Source organism: Festucalex cinctus, chromosome 1 (genome assembly GCF_051991245.1).
Source record: "Festucalex cinctus isolate MCC-2025b chromosome 1, RoL_Fcin_1.0, whole genome shotgun sequence".
Lineage (NCBI taxonomy): Eukaryota > Metazoa > Chordata > Actinopteri > Syngnathiformes > Syngnathidae > Festucalex > Festucalex cinctus.
Window position 1 is genome coordinate 36,349,875 of NC_135411.1, and position 16,885 is coordinate 36,366,759.

Below are 16,885 nucleotides of genomic sequence, written 5' to 3' on the forward strand. Positions count from 1 at the left end.
GACACAAGTCTCTGGATTTGAACAATCTATTTCATACATCTTCCTCAACTTGATCCTTTTGCCCAGCCAGCCGGCGACAGACAGACAGACAGACAGACAGACAACTCCCTTTAGAAACACTGTGTATGTCATTGAACGCACCGCCGGCTACAATCAACAAAGCAAACCTTTGGACTCCAAACACTTCCTGACAAACACGGCTGTCCCGTTCGCAGCGGACACACCTGTCACCACGGTAACACAGAGCCATCACCAAGGATACGGGCCCGCCTGTCTTCCTGTGCCAGGACTCAGAGTGGCGGCGCTCGTCCCTTGGGGGGCCCCGTTGCAGTTGATGAGAGAGGGGCGGACAAAGGAGGAGAAACGGAGGCGTATGGGAGACGGGCTCGGAAAAGGGGGGCTCCTTGAAAGCTTCTTTGTGGTTGACACGTTCGTTGCCTTAGACACTGTAGCAGCTATTATTAGATGTTCATTATTTTTTTCATTCTCATTCTTTATCTCCTAATAGCTTTGTCGACAGTTTGTCTTGAAAAGATAACTGAGAACGTCATCAAGTATTTTGCTATCAGACGGAAGTGGAAAGTGTTTTTCCGAAAGCGGCTATCAGTTGTGAGTCTGTGTTCTGCATGAGAATACATTTATGGAGTCATACTGGATGTCCACAGAGTATAAAAGCAATAATAGCAGAAATTATAGCTTTGAAGTAAATTATTACTAATAACATTATGTTAGTAATATACCTGTTACAATCAGAAACACATAATAAAATTCATTTTTAGCCTGTAGCGACCACAAGTTCTCTTTTCGTCCATTTACTGACATTTAAGACTGATATAAAAGCTCCCGCGGGGATTTTAAACCCTGTGTGATTCATTCACTGGGTCAGCATGTATTGGTCCACTCCTTGTTACAAACACCGAAAACAAATAACTTGGCAACCATCACATAATTTGGCCCTCTTGGGGAACACTGCTGATCATTATGTAGGCCAGGGGTAGGCAACCCTGGTCCCAGGGAGCCGCAGTCCTGCGTGTTTTAGATGTCTCCCTCCTCCAACACAGGTGAAGATCATTATCAGGCTCCTTCGGACCAGGCTTGCCTACCCCTGATATAGGTGGCTGGCATTTCTGGAAGACTGTGGGACATTTCTTGGTCTTGTTTTTTTTTTTTTTTTTTGTCAAGTAAAAACAACCAACACGTTTGCAAGTAAAATGTCAAACTTCAGAATTTCCAAGTTGTGAAAGTGAAAGTAATAAAATAGTACTGCAATAACATGGCAATTACTTTCAAGTGACAGTAGTTTTATGTATACCTGTAATATAGCACATTTTGGAAGTAACTTGCTCAACACTGGTAAGCATGTTCAGAAGTAAAAAAAAAAAAAAAACCTACAGTGCTTGCTACTACCAAATTCCCTTTACAGACAGCCACTCGAGGGAATATATCAGGAAGAATTACACAACATCATGCATTATACAGGTAAAACCGCCCCTGGAACCACACAACAAGCCCAGTCTGTTGACGACAAATGATGAAGACGATAGCAACGTGCACCATTCAAGGAATACAACCTTGTCAAAAATGAGGGGGGGGGGGAAACAGTGCTAAATTGAAAGCCAAACCGTTTGTACTGTACGTGTCCGTGCGTGCGTGAGCACTTTCAGAGCAACTACCTGTGCCTCGCCGAAGGCACTTTGAGGCTACATCGGGCTCTTCAATCGCCTCGTCATCCTGGCGGTATGGAGCGCCTCGGCTTTGAAGAGTGTGTGAGTTTAACTCATTCACTGCCAGTCATTATAGAAAATTTTTACATTTCCAATACTCACGTGATATTCCATTCAATAATTATATATAAACCGAATCTACCAAATAACAGAATAGACTCCCTACTTTTTGTCCCGTCCCGTTCTTTTATAATTGACAGCAGAAAAATGTAGGTTTGCCAAAATACAGCCATTTCTCCCATGGACTCTGAAACTGTGTTTATTTCCTATAAAATGGGGCAATGATGTCATCTACCGGTGGTTGGGCATCAGTAAAGTTGTTTCCAAGTTTGATATTTACAGTGGAGCATGCTCAGATTCGCCCCCATTTAGCACTGCTCTAAAAAATACAATTGACAAGTATACTTGTCAAAGGCAGTGAATGTTAAGAGTGCGGATCTGAACGCCATTCAAGCAGTGCTAAAAAAAACTTAATTAATAATCAGCAATGGGAACCAGGTCAAGCACACATACAGAGCAGGGGTCACCAACGTGGTGGTGCCCATAAGCACCAACCAGGTAGGCGCCATGGACCACATGAGTAGCTGGCAGAACTGATCGAGAAATCGCTCACCAGTGATGGGACATTATGATTTTTTTAGGAATGCTGCAGAAGTGATCCTTTAAAATGTGACAGAGATGTATAGCAGTGTTGGCTCGCCAAACATTTGTGTCCAGCCGAAAGTGAAGATGAAACCGGCCGTTAAGGAGTACACATTCATGGTTCATAGCGAGTCGAAGTTGGGGACTGGGGGAGTGTCTGCAAGTTGCGTGTTACAGAATCTCAAATGACCAGTCAAGTCACCATTGACATTGTTCACTCTGGAAATGTAAGTTGTGGACAGTCTTAACCTGGATGGTAAACATGCGGATGACTTTTACTCTTCCAGGTCATGCTACATGTTGTGTGCTAAGTACACTTTAACCCACATTAGGAGTCAAGTCCTGTTCTGCCACGTCAAGTCTAGTTCTGTCTCGTCGAAGTTTTGGTTTTCCTGCCCAGTTGTTAATAAATCACCCTAAGTTGCCAATTTCCATTGTCTTATCTGTCTCCTAAATTTGGGTCCACATCACTCAGTCCACCTACAAATCGTGACAGAACAAAGGCAGCTTTCGTTTTACGCACGAGATCCGTCATCAGGATCACGTGACCAGGATAATGGCGTTCACCACGGTATGTTCTTATTTGGATACTCAATCGGTTTAAAAGAAAATTTCAAGGAATAAGATTCTTTATACACAATGCCTAACCCAATACTGGAAAATGAGTTATAAGTCTTGTATTGCTTTAATCAATGGCCAAGAAGCCAATATACTAAAATGTTTCAAGGCCAAACCCACAACTAATCTGGAAGCGAAATCTGCCAAGGTGTGAGCTTAGTCATCATAGAGTGTTACCACCAAAGGAGGAAGAAACCCCACATGTAAACACATATTAACACTGCCAGTGCACAATAAATTATGCGTGCCTTTTCAAGTCAGTGGGAAAGAATTTTCAGAATCTGTCAAGCAGAGTCTGTAACCCTGTACAGGATATTGCATCCATATGGCATTTTTCTTCCCCCTCCTCCGATATGTTTCCAATCATCTTACATTGCTGAGGATCATTTGTGGTTTTCAGCATTGTCCTACGGCTGAACTTAGTGTGTAATATGAAGTACGCTAGCTGACAAGAGGATGATGTCAGCGGACACAAGGCGAGGACACGTGAGGGGTGGTCCACAGGTAATCGGCTCAAAGGCAAAGGGGCGGAGGCAACAAATTAGCCGCCTGTTAATGCTGATTTGTTGGGCTCACACGGAAAATGAATTCCCCCTTCGATCTAGCCTTTACTTCCAGTGGCAGCACCATTTGTGAGCATTCAAAACGACTCTGTGTTCCAACGTCTCTCGTCAAAGAGTTCAATGTGGCAGCGCGGGAGAGCTGCGGGAGACGCTATTTGCTCGTTTGTCTGTAATCATCGCCGTCTCGCTGCGTCGCCTGTGTAACCGTCTGCGAGCGAGGGATCTGGTGCCGTAATGACAAGAGACTTTATTTTACATTACGCAGTGCGCCATCGCTGCCTGTCAGTAGATATTCTTTTCATCCCTGCCTTCTTACTCTCCGTCAGCGCCACACGACACATGCCACAGATACACACAGTAACATTGACGCTAAGCATAGATCAACATCATACAACTAAGAATTAGACGCTAAATATTACACCTCTACCACTAGTAACTATCACCAGTCGGCTTAACATGACATTGGGTTTTATACGCAGAGCTTGACACCAGGTAGGTTTTGGCATGCATAGAAGTCAAACATAGTGACTGCAAATTCTTACTTTCTGTCCTCCATCTCATTTCTTACACTGTTAGGTGACACACAGCTCATTCATTTAAGAACAAGTGTGCGGTTCACAATTGCAGGGACAACATGAAAACGGCACACAAGGAAGGCCTGAGTTGAGAGTCGAACCCCAAAGATCAGAAATGTGCTAACCACTTGGCTCACTAGGCGCTCCAGGAAACCAATTGCTAACAAAACATGATAATTATCCAAGAGACTTGCCCATCTACCATAAAAGATTTAGTACAAGAGCTGTCCAAGGATCCTTCCAACAGATGCCCTTCCACAGATTTTTTGGCCATTTGAGAGACAATTGGGTGGAAAGTTGAGTCACGCTACAAAGATCACCTGCCCCATGGGTCCTCCCTACCTACTGGGTATACACCACAGATGGTCCCACAGCTAAGCGTCTCACTTGGGACACTATTTCCTTCATATCTCCTTTAGCGATTATAGATTATTAATCAGGTCGACAGTATTGCATTAAAAGAACTCCATACAGACCCCACCATCAAACTTTTCACAATCCATCAAACCCATAAAAGTTTTGATTGCATCATCCACCATCAACAGAAGTGGTACTGTCAAGAATGACAAAAATAATTCAATTCAATCTAGCAGTTGGAACAAGGAAAATTCTATGAAACAGTTTTCATCAGATTAGAATAGATTGTGTTGTTGTAGGATCTTATGCTATATTGCTCCCTTCATCTGGATTCATTTTCACCTCTATTACCTACATCATAACCGTTCATTCACCTATACAAGTTCTTGTCACTTGGGTAGGCGGTCACATTTGGCCGACGTCTTCTATCAACACTCCAGGTACTGGTAGTAACCATATTAACGCCAGTTTGCCTTTTTGTGAAACTTGACGTTAGTAACTGTTAATGTTAAAGCCCACATCTCACTAAATGGCACCAGCTTGCGAAGGTATACGCCGCGACCCCCCAGTGTTGTTTTTGTTCAGCAGGGTTCATTCAAGGTTGGCAATCGTGAAAAGACGTACAGAACGAACCATGACTTAAAAGCAACACTCGCTACTTCCAAACATTCTGACTCTGCTCACGGGAGTCACACACCAATATACTGGCTGCGTCTATTTTGAGTGAGGCAGGAGGAGTTTTTGAGTTTTTATTGTTACAAAATAATCCAGGTTGTATTTTGTAAATTTCTACAGAAGAGGATTAAAAAAATGTATTTCCGTTTATTTTCAAAGCTTTTTTCTTTTTCTTTTTATTCTGGGGACCCAATGTCACCCCATTGAGGAGTCGTCGAATGTGGACCTTAAAACTTCACTGTTGGGTTTGTAAAGCCATGCTACTTTTAAACATGTGTCTTGCTTACAGACACAACTAAGATATAAAAAAACTGGATGCTATTCGATTCTGTTTATTCCCCCCTTAAAAAAAAGTATCAATAAGAGAATCAATAAAGAATCAAATCCTTAAGCAGAATCAAAAATGGAATCGGAATTGTAAAAATCTTATCAATTCCCATCCCTAAAGACCAGTCAAGACTAGGCCATTACTACTGTGATCAGTGAAAAATGCAGAACGCAGGCGCTGCGCTACTTGGGCTAGATAGAGTTTTGTTTCATTATACTATTTGAAAAACAACATAGCAGAACTAGACTAAGCGCAATTTCTGGAGAAATTGTGTGAGAATGCTGAAAGCTGAATGCTAATAGCTGAATGCTAAGCTGAATGCTAATAGCTGAATTGTAATGAAGGAAACAAAGAAACTGAGAAAATTACAATGTAATTACCTATTAATTACTAGTAATAGTAGTAATAGTAGTAGTAGTAGTATTACAAGTAATTATTAAGTAGTAACTTTTAGTAAAATGACAAATATCCACCCACTCTCAGTCAAGAATCAGCAGTAGTCACCTACCATAAATGAATTTGTCACTAGGATAGACGTGTTTTTTTGCGCTTGACGTCAGCCACTTACATAGTGTAGTTTCATAATTACATAATTATTCTGAGGGTAGACTACCTTTTTTTGACACTTGCTTACTTTAATGCGTCTATTATGCTGTTTTCTACCTTTATATTCACTAGTCATGTACAATATTTAAAAAAAAAAATAGTACTGCACTGCAAATTTTGTTTCATTGACCGTCACCGCAGTCATTTTAAGAATAAACATTTGTCAGTCAAATTACAGGTAAACTTGACATGTCAAGTTCCGTGTGCTTGAATATTTAAGTGGGCGTTGGAAAGTGGGATTTAGAAAAAAAATCAGTGTTAGTCCCATTGAAAATGAATGGGGAAAAGTTGATATTTATTAATATAATTGATATTATTAAATTTTGTGAGAACTGTAAGTGATGTGGAATCAATCGATATATCCCCAAGAATGTGTCAATTTTTTTTCAGTAAGTTGAAGTTTGAACGGTGTAAATCGGAAGTATTATGTGGCAGTAGTTTGATGCCAAAAAAGTGAGGAGAATAAAATGCTATAAGTGCAATTTCTGGAGAAATTGTGTGGAAATGCTGAAAACTGAATGCTAATAGCTGAATGCTAAGATTTGAATGCATGTGAAATGCTTATGAAGTAAATTGATAGATATATTATGAAATTATGACCTCCTGGTTACTGGACAATGCACTTTACCAACTGTGCCACCGAGCAGTATCAAACACCTGGTAATGATGATAAGTTATATGTATGGAAGGTGGCGTGGGAAGTGTACTTAGAAAAAGTTCAATGTCTGTCCCATTGAAAATGAATGGGGAAAAGTTTATTTTAAACGTTAAATTGTGCAAATACTGTAAGTAATGTGGAGTCAGACAATATATACGCGTCAATTTTTTAAGCTAGTTGAAATACGAACAGTATAAATTGGAAGTATTATGTGACAGTTGTTACGTGGCAAAAAAAGTGTGAAGAATAAAAATCACAATAACATATTGTGGATTAGTTAAGTTGTACACAACTCTTATGCGGTGAAGCAGTTTGGAAAATGGATGGATTGTGGTGTGATTTTTCTTTGATATATAGTCTTGGCATTGTCTTCGGTCTCAATCTCCAAAAGTCTTGGTTTTGTCTCAATTTTGATACTCTAGTCTTGGTCCCGGTTGATGTAGTCTTGACTACAATATATACTAAGTTGTCACTATTATCCTTTGCCAATCCATTTTTAAACATCCACTTAAGTTACCAAATAAGTTAATTCCACCGATAAACGGTTAATCATTGCAAGCAGCTTTATCCAATTGGTCATTAAACTCGGATTGAACTGGGTCAACATTCTGTTTTCCGACGTAGGTAGACCTCACTTCCCCTCATTTACGCCTGCTTACCCGCTTTGATCAGTAAGTCTGCCTGATGTGAAGATGCAAGACGCTGAATGAGGAACTGAGAAATGGAAGGCCCGACATCCTGGTGTCCCATTTAAAACTCCACTTCAAACCAAAGTGTAATCTGCAGCGCGCCACAAGATGGAAGTGGCCCGACGCCATGTTTTAATGCGATTGAGAAAGTGTGTCGTTTGCCTCCCTCTTTTTGGATGACTTCAAAAAGTGAGCGACCGAGTCGTGTGATGTTTTTTTTTTTTTTTCGGGAGGGGGATGGCAGAGTCTTTACTTTGACTCTTTCATCTGCTGGGTGAGTCACTCCCTCACCGCCACCGGGCCCGATGCTGCGCTGTGGAGCTCCGATTTGTGTGCACTCACGCCAACAAACACTAATGCTCGTACACAAAATAACAGAGAACATCTCTTTCTCTTTGAAACAATGCCGTATTAATATCACAACAGTCAAAGTTCAGACACATCAAAGCATGTCGGCGGTTAACCAGGATTAATCCGCCCACATCCTTAAACTTGAACTTGTTCTCTACCAAAATCGGATCCTTTTCTCTGCCTCCGTCATCCCTTTTGTCTCTTAAGTTGATTTGTCAGCATGAGGTGAATGTGGGCCCTCTTTGATCATCCTTTGGCCCGTGTTCTTCATCTTAATCCATGACCGAGGATGTAATGTGATTTAGTGTATCTCCAAATGGCAGAGGACCGACCCGGTAAGTCAGCAGTGATGGGGTGGGGGCAAAGGAGATGAACAAGTCACACTGACAGTGACTGCAACCTTGTTCTCAAACCACAAAGTCTTGCTTGAACAAGTCTGAAAGTATTAATAGAGAGTTTGGAGTCCACTCATACTTTCTATCAAATCTATTCCTGGCTTGCAATGATCTGTTGAACTGTTACAAACAATAGCTGCATATCCATTACTCTTTTCTAAAAAAACAAACAAAAACCCCCCGCCCAAAAAAACAAAAAACAAAAAACAAAAAAACGTGATATTGTACTATTTTGATAAAGTACAATTTCGATTTTTTGGTGTTTCCATTGAAGAGTGTTTCGCTTCTGAGGCGCGATTCTTGTAATGTCCCGTCTTGCGAGACCTCGCTGTTCTGTAGGTGGTGCTCATGATGACTATGGAAGATGGACGCCTAGTGCTGTTTACATTACTAAAGATTAGTTTGGATTTTTGTATATGAATCTGCATTGCATCCTCTAGTAGTGTGCAATCAGCACTGACTTACCCCTGACAGCGTTCCGTGACACCAGTTCTGGTCTGGTATTGGTCAAGAGGAAAGTAGTCCGGCAAGTTGGCTTGGGTCACGGAAATAAAGAGTTTTTCTTCTAAAAACAATTTGTGTTCAAAAGAGTGATACATTTGCATCACAAAACTTGGACTTTAAAAAAAGTCAGATGCCATTACCGCCGGGCACTATTTTTCTGTTCATTTGTATCACTGCGCGGCGCCCCACATACAGCTGATAGACGTGCACTAATCTACAAGTTGTCTTTTCAAAGGCGAAAGGCGCGTCAATCAGCTGTTTGCGGCGCGTCTATCAGCTGTATGCAGGGCGACGCGCAGTGATACGAACGAACAGAAAAATAGTGCCCGGCGGTAATGGAGTCCGACTTTTTTTTTAGGGCGAAGTTTTGTGATGCAAATGTATCACTCTTTTGAACACATTATTTTTTAGAAGAAAAACGTTTTATTTCCGTGAGCCCAGCCAACTTGCCGGACTAGTTTCCTCTCAACCAAAACCAGACCAGAACTGGTGTCACGGAACGCTGTCAGGGGTAAGTCAGTGCTGATCGCACACTACTCGAGGTGAGGATGCAATACAGATTCATGTCCAAAAATTCCGAACTCTCTCTTTAACACTCTCCCTCATCGGGCGGTTTCGGGTATTTAGTGTTGTGTGTGTGGTGTGTGTATGCGTGTGCACGCGCTTATAATGTGCGGAGGCATAGAACGGATTTCAACAACAACGTGCGCCGTATGTCGCTCGATAGTTTCCGAACGGCCATTTCTCATGCAACGATATGGACCGTGCATAGTAGGGCGGCATCTGCCCTGTAGCTAAATTACTTTGTGCTTAAAAAGACTTGTTATCTCCTCGGGAGGCAGTTCCGACACAAAAGTGAGTGGCACTGTACTTCCTACTTCCTGTAACCCTAAAATGTTGTTGTTGTTCCCGGAGGCTCGGTAAAAGGCGGGTTACAAATATTTAAAGTGATGTTTTCTGGCGTTTTCCCTGCTAAATTGACCAGACATGGCAGGACATGATTTCAAGCTCCTCTCCTTTTATTCAACTCTATTTCGAACGAGGCTCGCTCGGTGTCACCTCTCTCTTTTGCGCTCATGATGTGCAGTATACAGAACACTTCAGCATGTAAGACTAAAATACAATACCGAAAGTAATAATTCTCAAAGCAAATGTTAGTCAACTTCAAGTAAATAAAAATACACGTTGGCAAACAACGTGTTAGATTCCTTTCCTCCGTGACCGGGCGTGTGTCACCTGACTATTAATGCGCAAAAAGTGTTTCCATTACACTTTTGCGAAATACTTCTATTTCAACACGTCTCAAAAACCACCTCATTAGTGCGTAAAAACGTTTTTGCGATATTTGAGTGTTTTTCCCCGAAAATCCAGTGTTTCCATTACCAGCTTGCTTTTGCTCAAATTGCCTTTTGCGCAAAACTGAGGGTAATGGACCAAGATTTCAAACCTTTTTCCACTATCAATGTCACCTATAACCTGGACAATTCAATAAAAAAATAATGGAAAGTCAAAATAACTGAAATAAATTGGTTGCCCAAGTGTGCACACCGTCTTATATTTGTAACGTGGCAGTGTTCAGAATTAACCGATAACAATCAAACTGTTAAAATGAAGTCAACACACCTGCCACCTAATAGAATCTGGAATGTTTTGAGGCAAAGTTGACTGCTATTTGGAACTATTCATAATTCCCTCTCCATTGTTAAAGGTCCAAGTTCCAGTGGAAGAAAAATCAGCCCAGTACACGATCCTGCTGCCACTATGCCTCACTATTTATTTTTTTTGTTGAGGAGCAGTGTTGTTTTGTGCCAAACGCACAATTTGGAATTATGGCCAAAAAGGTCCACGTTGGTTTCAGCTACTACTTGCAGAAGAGGCGGCCCAAAGTCTAAATAAATCATCACATAGGTCACCCAACTACATTTTTGTTCCCACTAATGAAAGAAAGTCGATGTTTTTTCGAGTTCTGCTACTGACATCACACCGCTAAAGTCTTCAAACGGCACCTGTTCTGCTTTTACATTGCAAATACCATGTCCAGCCTGCCAAGAATGGATAATTCATTCCAACAGTGACATATACATTGAAAATCATAAGCAGCGAGAACCAGGGCATTTGATGTTAGATGGTGTATGGATTAGAGTGCATATACTGTGGGTCAGTGCCTCTCATCTATAGGTCAACGTATCTGACGAAATGTGGCCAGCTAATCTCCTCCAGCAGTTCTAAGTTTCATGGTCGATAGAGTCAATAGGAAGTCCTGGATGCTTTTCAAGCACTATCAAACTTTAAAGCCTCCTGACTTTTTGTCTCAAACCATCAGCGTGCAATGAGCATAGCCTGGAAGTGTTCCTTTAGATTTGCTAGATAGCTTGTTGCACTGGACTAGAATTGCTCAGCTTGACATTGAAAATCATGCAGTCCGTTCCGTTATGCAATTCGTATTGCACATATTCGTCCAGTCACTTTTGTTTTTTGGTCGACAGTAGTGAAGGGATTTCAATAAAAAAGAATTCACACGACGCACCATCGCAGCAGTCACAAGTTGGCTACTAAGTGCACCAAATTCACAGCAACACATGTAGGCCAAGCAATGTAGCGTGATCAGCTGCAGCTAATGGCCAAGCGCGGCGTATCATCAAGAATCATATGAGGCAGGTTTGTGTCTTGACCTTCGCTGAGCCGAGACGGACTCACTGAACTCCTGGTTCGATGGAACCCCAGGAGTTAAGCACCACTGGTCTATCAGTTTGATCCCTGGACTCAAGTCATTCCAAATACAGGTATAATTGATCCGAATGCTAGGATATTTTAGAAGGCCAAATAAAAGGCTGAGCTGATCCACTGATCGCATCTCCGTCAAAATTTGAGCGACAGCCAACTGCATTCTACTTGTCAGACTGACTCATTATATACAAACCCCTAAGTTTTACTATACTTTGTGACAGGAGACGGTTGTGTGTGTGTGTGTGTGTGTGTGTGTGAGGGGGGGGGGGGGGGGGGTTGTGGTGAGTATAGCAACAGCCACAGAGTGGTGTGCATAAGAGAAAAAGAAAAGTTAGATAAGGAGGTGGTGTGGGTGAGAGAGGGGAGCTGGAGCTTTACTGTATCCCACAGATGAAGCGTCTTTATCAGACACTGAGGTGGCTTCACAGGCCTGTCAGTGGCGCACGGAGATTGGAGGACACACACGCACGCATACACGCGCACGCACACACCCAAAGATAACGTTCAATGGCAATACCTAAAAAGCCCCTCCCTACACACCTTCTCCTCACCATCTCTTTTCTCTGTATTTCTACTGCTAAACTAAAAAGCAGGGAACTAGCTATTCCTTATCTTCTCTGATATTCTGTTTCTCATTATTTTACTCCCAAAACACCCCCACCTCTCTGTCTCCCCCTGCTTTTAAACGTCTTTGATGAGAATCCATTCATGGATTTAATGGATTTCTCTGGCCTTTTTTCCTGGATCTGGGAGATGTGTTTGAAAAAAAAAAGAAGAGGAAAAAAAAAAACCTGGCCTGCCCAAACTGTGCTTCCAAGAGCACAGTGGACTGCAGAGGACAGCGTTTTTCGTGTGCATCAAAAAGAATGAGACATTTTAAGCTTACCAAAAAGGGTGATGCAGTCAATATAGATCTGAGGCCTGACTGACTTCAGTCCCATGTGGGAGCAAAAACAGGGTGCAACAAAGTAGGCAGTTTTCCCTCGCTGCTACTAAATCAAACTTGGAGATGGATTAGAAAGTAGGGGGAAAAAACGTGGGTAAAAGACATTTGGTGTTTTTTTTTTCTTTTTCAAGAAGCCTACTCACAAAAAAAGAATGGCAGAATCATTCATCTTTTTTTTATAAAATGTAAAAGTAGCACATGGCTGATAGTGTTATCAGTCCAAGTTCAACATTCACTGCTTTGAATCCACTCCAGATTCCCACACAACTGTGGGTCACGCACAAGAAGAAAGATAAGACACCTAAAATAAAGTGCTTTGACCGTCCAAAAGCAAAAGCTTCAAAAAAAAAAAAAAAAAAAAAAGCTGGGTAAGTGGGAATAGCTTGACTCTTTCAAATAGGAATTACCCTGTAATAAGCTCATTCTCTTCCTCCAGTCCATTTCCTGCCTGGTTGTGTGTGCCACGTGAAGCCAAAAAAGGCCACTTTGCTTCTTGATTTTGGGAGTTAATGCTGCACATCTGGCACATGGATGGTGTCTAATGAAAAACGCTGGCTTTGATGGGTCCTACCAGCGGGGGATTAACGTCTGATCAACACCACCTTAGGTTCGCTTCCTGCTAGGGCAGCACAAGATTACGGCCATTTCCCAGCCGCTCCACTTGCGGTAGGAGCAAAAGGTTACAACACGGTACAAAGGAAAGGCTCCTCCTCACGTTTTAAGTTCAGCCGGATTGTGTAAGGAAGCAAAAATGCACAGCTGGATAACGGATCAACTCAAAAATTGGCATCTCCACTCCACGTCTGACTTCTATAGCAATTCATATAGAACTTGTGTATATGTTTCATAATTGTACAATCAGTGTCCTTAATCAATAAATTATTACTAATACATTTGTTCTCTTCGAACTATAACGCTGGTAAAGTCACACGGACACCGCCCCCAGATGATAGAATACATACTGTAGTATGAGAGATTACAGATCATTTGTTCCAGATTGCTGAGCATATTCAAACTGTTTACCTTCTCCTCAGCTGTTTCCTTCTCCTGCTGGTGGCTCCTCTTCAGGTCACGGAGGACGCGTTCCATGTCGGAGCGGAGCGTCTCTTTGTCCAGGTAAGCCCTTTGCTTTTCCTCCTCCCGGAGCGCGGCCATCTCAGCCAGCTGTTGCTTGTGCTGGCCGCGGGCCACCTGGAGCTCCTCACGCAAGCGCGTCAACTGGGCCTCCAACTCCGAAATGGTCTAGAAAGATCAGAGATGAAGGTGTATTTTGGAATGAGAACAGATGTGAGGCTCCGTACATATTGATTTGATATGACCGGCCTGCGGATTGTAATGTGTAATTGTAATGTAATGATGCATCATGGACAGATGTTTGGTCATGTTTGAAGCCCTGCAACGGCGAGGTACTGTTGATCAGTCGCTACAGGCCTCGACACTAACTTTTGCACTGGTACAACCAACTTTTTCAGTTGGTCGCACCACACAGGTTTTGGTCGCACCCTTTTTGAAGGAGATACATATACAGCATGACCGTATTTGCTGAAGTAAAGTTGTTTCAATTTACATAGTGTAGTTTCACATGATGCAAACATTGACAGCAACTCAACATATTTTACCGTTGACAAGATTTCTCTGCAATAAAACAGGTCAATTATATTTATAATTGCCTACTTAAAAAAAAAAGTGAAAAACTAGAATGGAGGATGGAAACCTAGTAGAGGATCAGGTATTGTAAACAGATGTGACTATATGGACTATTGATTGTAATAAAGTAAAAATAAAACAAAACAAAACAAAAAAATAATCAAAGTGATTTCACACCCATCATTCTTCTTTATTATGCCAGCTTTTATAGATTGACAGAAAGCCTACATTGTTTAGATATTTGCAGTTATTAACGGTTAATGCATTTATTGACATTTTTCTGTCTGAGTTTGAAATGTCCGACAGTATTTGAATGCAGCTCGCGGCTTGCCAAACGCTGTCAGTTGTTTCTGCTCCCGTGGCTACTTGCTAACGCCAGAGGCTTGTGCCGTATCATACAATGACAGACTAATTAACAGAATAATTAACTTTCTTAGCATCTTTAATTGACAATTAAATATAATTTCGAGGTGGTGTTGTGTAGGGGTGTGCTCAAAAAATCGATACAGCAATATATCATTGCGGGCCTCATTACAATACACATCGATACGCAGGCGTCAGAATCGATATTGCTCATTAACTTTAAATAGGTAATTAACACAATACGCTGCTTGCGTAGTGCTATACAGACTATGAAGTTGTGAAGGAGAAGTGGGAGCAGAGGAGATACAGGTTCCTTTGTAGCTTGCATTGTACCTATATATAATAAATAAAAAAAAACAAAAAAAAAAAACACAGCAGCATCTTTGAAGTTAATTGACTTCAATTAGTGCACAAGCAGGAGGAGCGTGACAGCGTTGTTGAGCGAGGAAAGAGACATGAGTGCCTTAGTTTGCATTGTACTTAGTCAAAAAAAAAAAAAAAAGTGCACGTGTTAAGTCTGTTTTAAAAATAGCTCACCAGTGATTGGACACTGTGTCTTGCTAAGAAAAATTAAAACACAGGAAGAATATCCACATTTATTTACTTGTAAACTTAAGATGGTACATGTTCTAATTTTCTTATATTTTGTTTTAAAAAAATGAAATAGAATGTGTTACATGAAAAAAAAATGCTGTTTTTATTTCCCCAAATATTTCAAATAAGCACATTTTAGACCTGTAATTTTATTACTTTGATATTTTTACTTATATTGGCCCATGTCTATTCATAAAGTTTCCCATTGTGTCTGTGAAAGCTGCTCCTTGCTCTGCAGTGTGTGCCTCTTGGTGGTAAACCAGAAGAGCTACTAATAAAAACATTTTTGCCATCCAACATCATAAATATATCACTCCATAGGACTGTTATAATAAAATGCAAGTAAATTAATGTAAAATATCGGGATACGTATGGCCTTGAAGATCATGTATTGGGATACATATGCATCGCGATACGTATCGTATTGTGAGGTTGTTGGCAATACACAGTCCTAGTGTTGTGTTGATGTTGGAAGTCGACAGTCACTTGAGGACTAGTCAAGCTAGCTGCTTTAAACCTGAAGGTGTCACGTGCTACGTGGGTCAATTTCACAATACAAGTAACAAGGCAATTGCATTGACGTCCATGTATTAGTTGGAGGGCTTTTATTGTTTAAGTTGGCTTCCGCAGCACGTTCCGTGAATGTACGACCCAAACCATGGCGCTTGATGCATACGGATCACGGCTCGAAGATGAGCCAGCATGTTGCACCACTCATTAAAATATGTACTTGTGCCATGCGACTGGATTCATATTTCACCAGCACAGGCTGTACAGTGGGCCGCATTTGCGAGTGAATTGGTCTCAGCGTCGAGCCCCGCGCTAGGTGTCATGATATCAAAATGTGAACAATGTGATGAAGAGGACTGTTTGAATATCATTTCTAATTGAACCATTAAAGCAACACTAAGGAACTTCCAATTTACGTTGATTATGGCGGCGCCATATGGACAAAAGTGGAATTGTTATGTCTGAAGGAAGACCACATTTCCTATGAGGACAAGTGCATTGCGCCGTTTTTGAGCTCACGTCAGCGAGTGAAAGCCAGGCCAATGTTGATCCTTGGCAGTCCTTTTATCTGGGTAACTCTCTTTTCCTTTTTTGTCTCCTCAGAAAAAATCTTTCAGTTGTTTTGAAACTTCTGCCAGGAAAGCAGTGATTGTGCATCGACATTCAAATTGACTTCCATCTTTGTAATGAATGGGGAAAGGGGGAAGTGACATATAAAGCATTCAGCACATTTGTAGTTTTTTATGTGGCAGTGTTCCTTGTACCATCCTCTTCAAAGTTGCTTAGTGCCAGTAAAAATGATACAGACCCTCTCAGAACATGGCAAACATACCATTCAAATAGTTTTAAGTCGATGTTCCATCAGAAGAGTTCTAAAAAAAAATTTCAAACTAGTTTTAACCACTACAACTTTTGTAATGATGAAATTTGGTGACGAAAAATATTTAACTAAGATGAGGGAATCTCAGTATTCTGCTACCACTGTGTACCTTAACAATTAATGTTAACAATTTGTTCTGCATTTCTTGTGTTTGGTGCAGGTTAGTTTAAACTCAAAACAAAGTACAACTATGCAATAGCTGTCAATCGCTATTGTCATTTAACTGTAGACCAATTTCTTGCTTTTCTTTCTATTTTGAGTGCAATATTTCTGTACATTTTCATACCCACTCCTAATATATATTTACAAATGGTGCTTGGTGAAGGAAAACCTCATAACTCGGGATCATAATGATATCCAAACATCGCAATATGATATCATGATATAAACCTCACAATACAATAACTATCACAGTATTGTGGGGAGCATTGTGATATTAAAAAAAAAAAAAAAAAAAAAAAAAAAAGGTCACAATATTGTAAAAAGAAAGAAAAAAAAAAAGCATCCAAATAACTACTAAGGTTGGCATGCCA

The 16,885-nt window shown here is 41.0% G+C and overlaps 1 protein-coding gene across 1 annotated transcript in view; it reads right to left on the bottom strand.

Moving 5' to 3' along the window:
- Positions 1 to 16,885, bottom strand: part of cep112 (centrosomal protein 112) — a 155,297-nt gene that overhangs the window by 60,210 nt on the left and 78,202 nt on the right. The window contains exon 21 of the mRNA XM_077533040.1: positions 13,382 to 13,600. Coding sequence (XP_077389166.1) covers positions 13,382 to 13,600 — 219 coding nt within the window. The remainder of the gene's footprint in view (positions 1 to 13,381; positions 13,601 to 16,885) is intronic.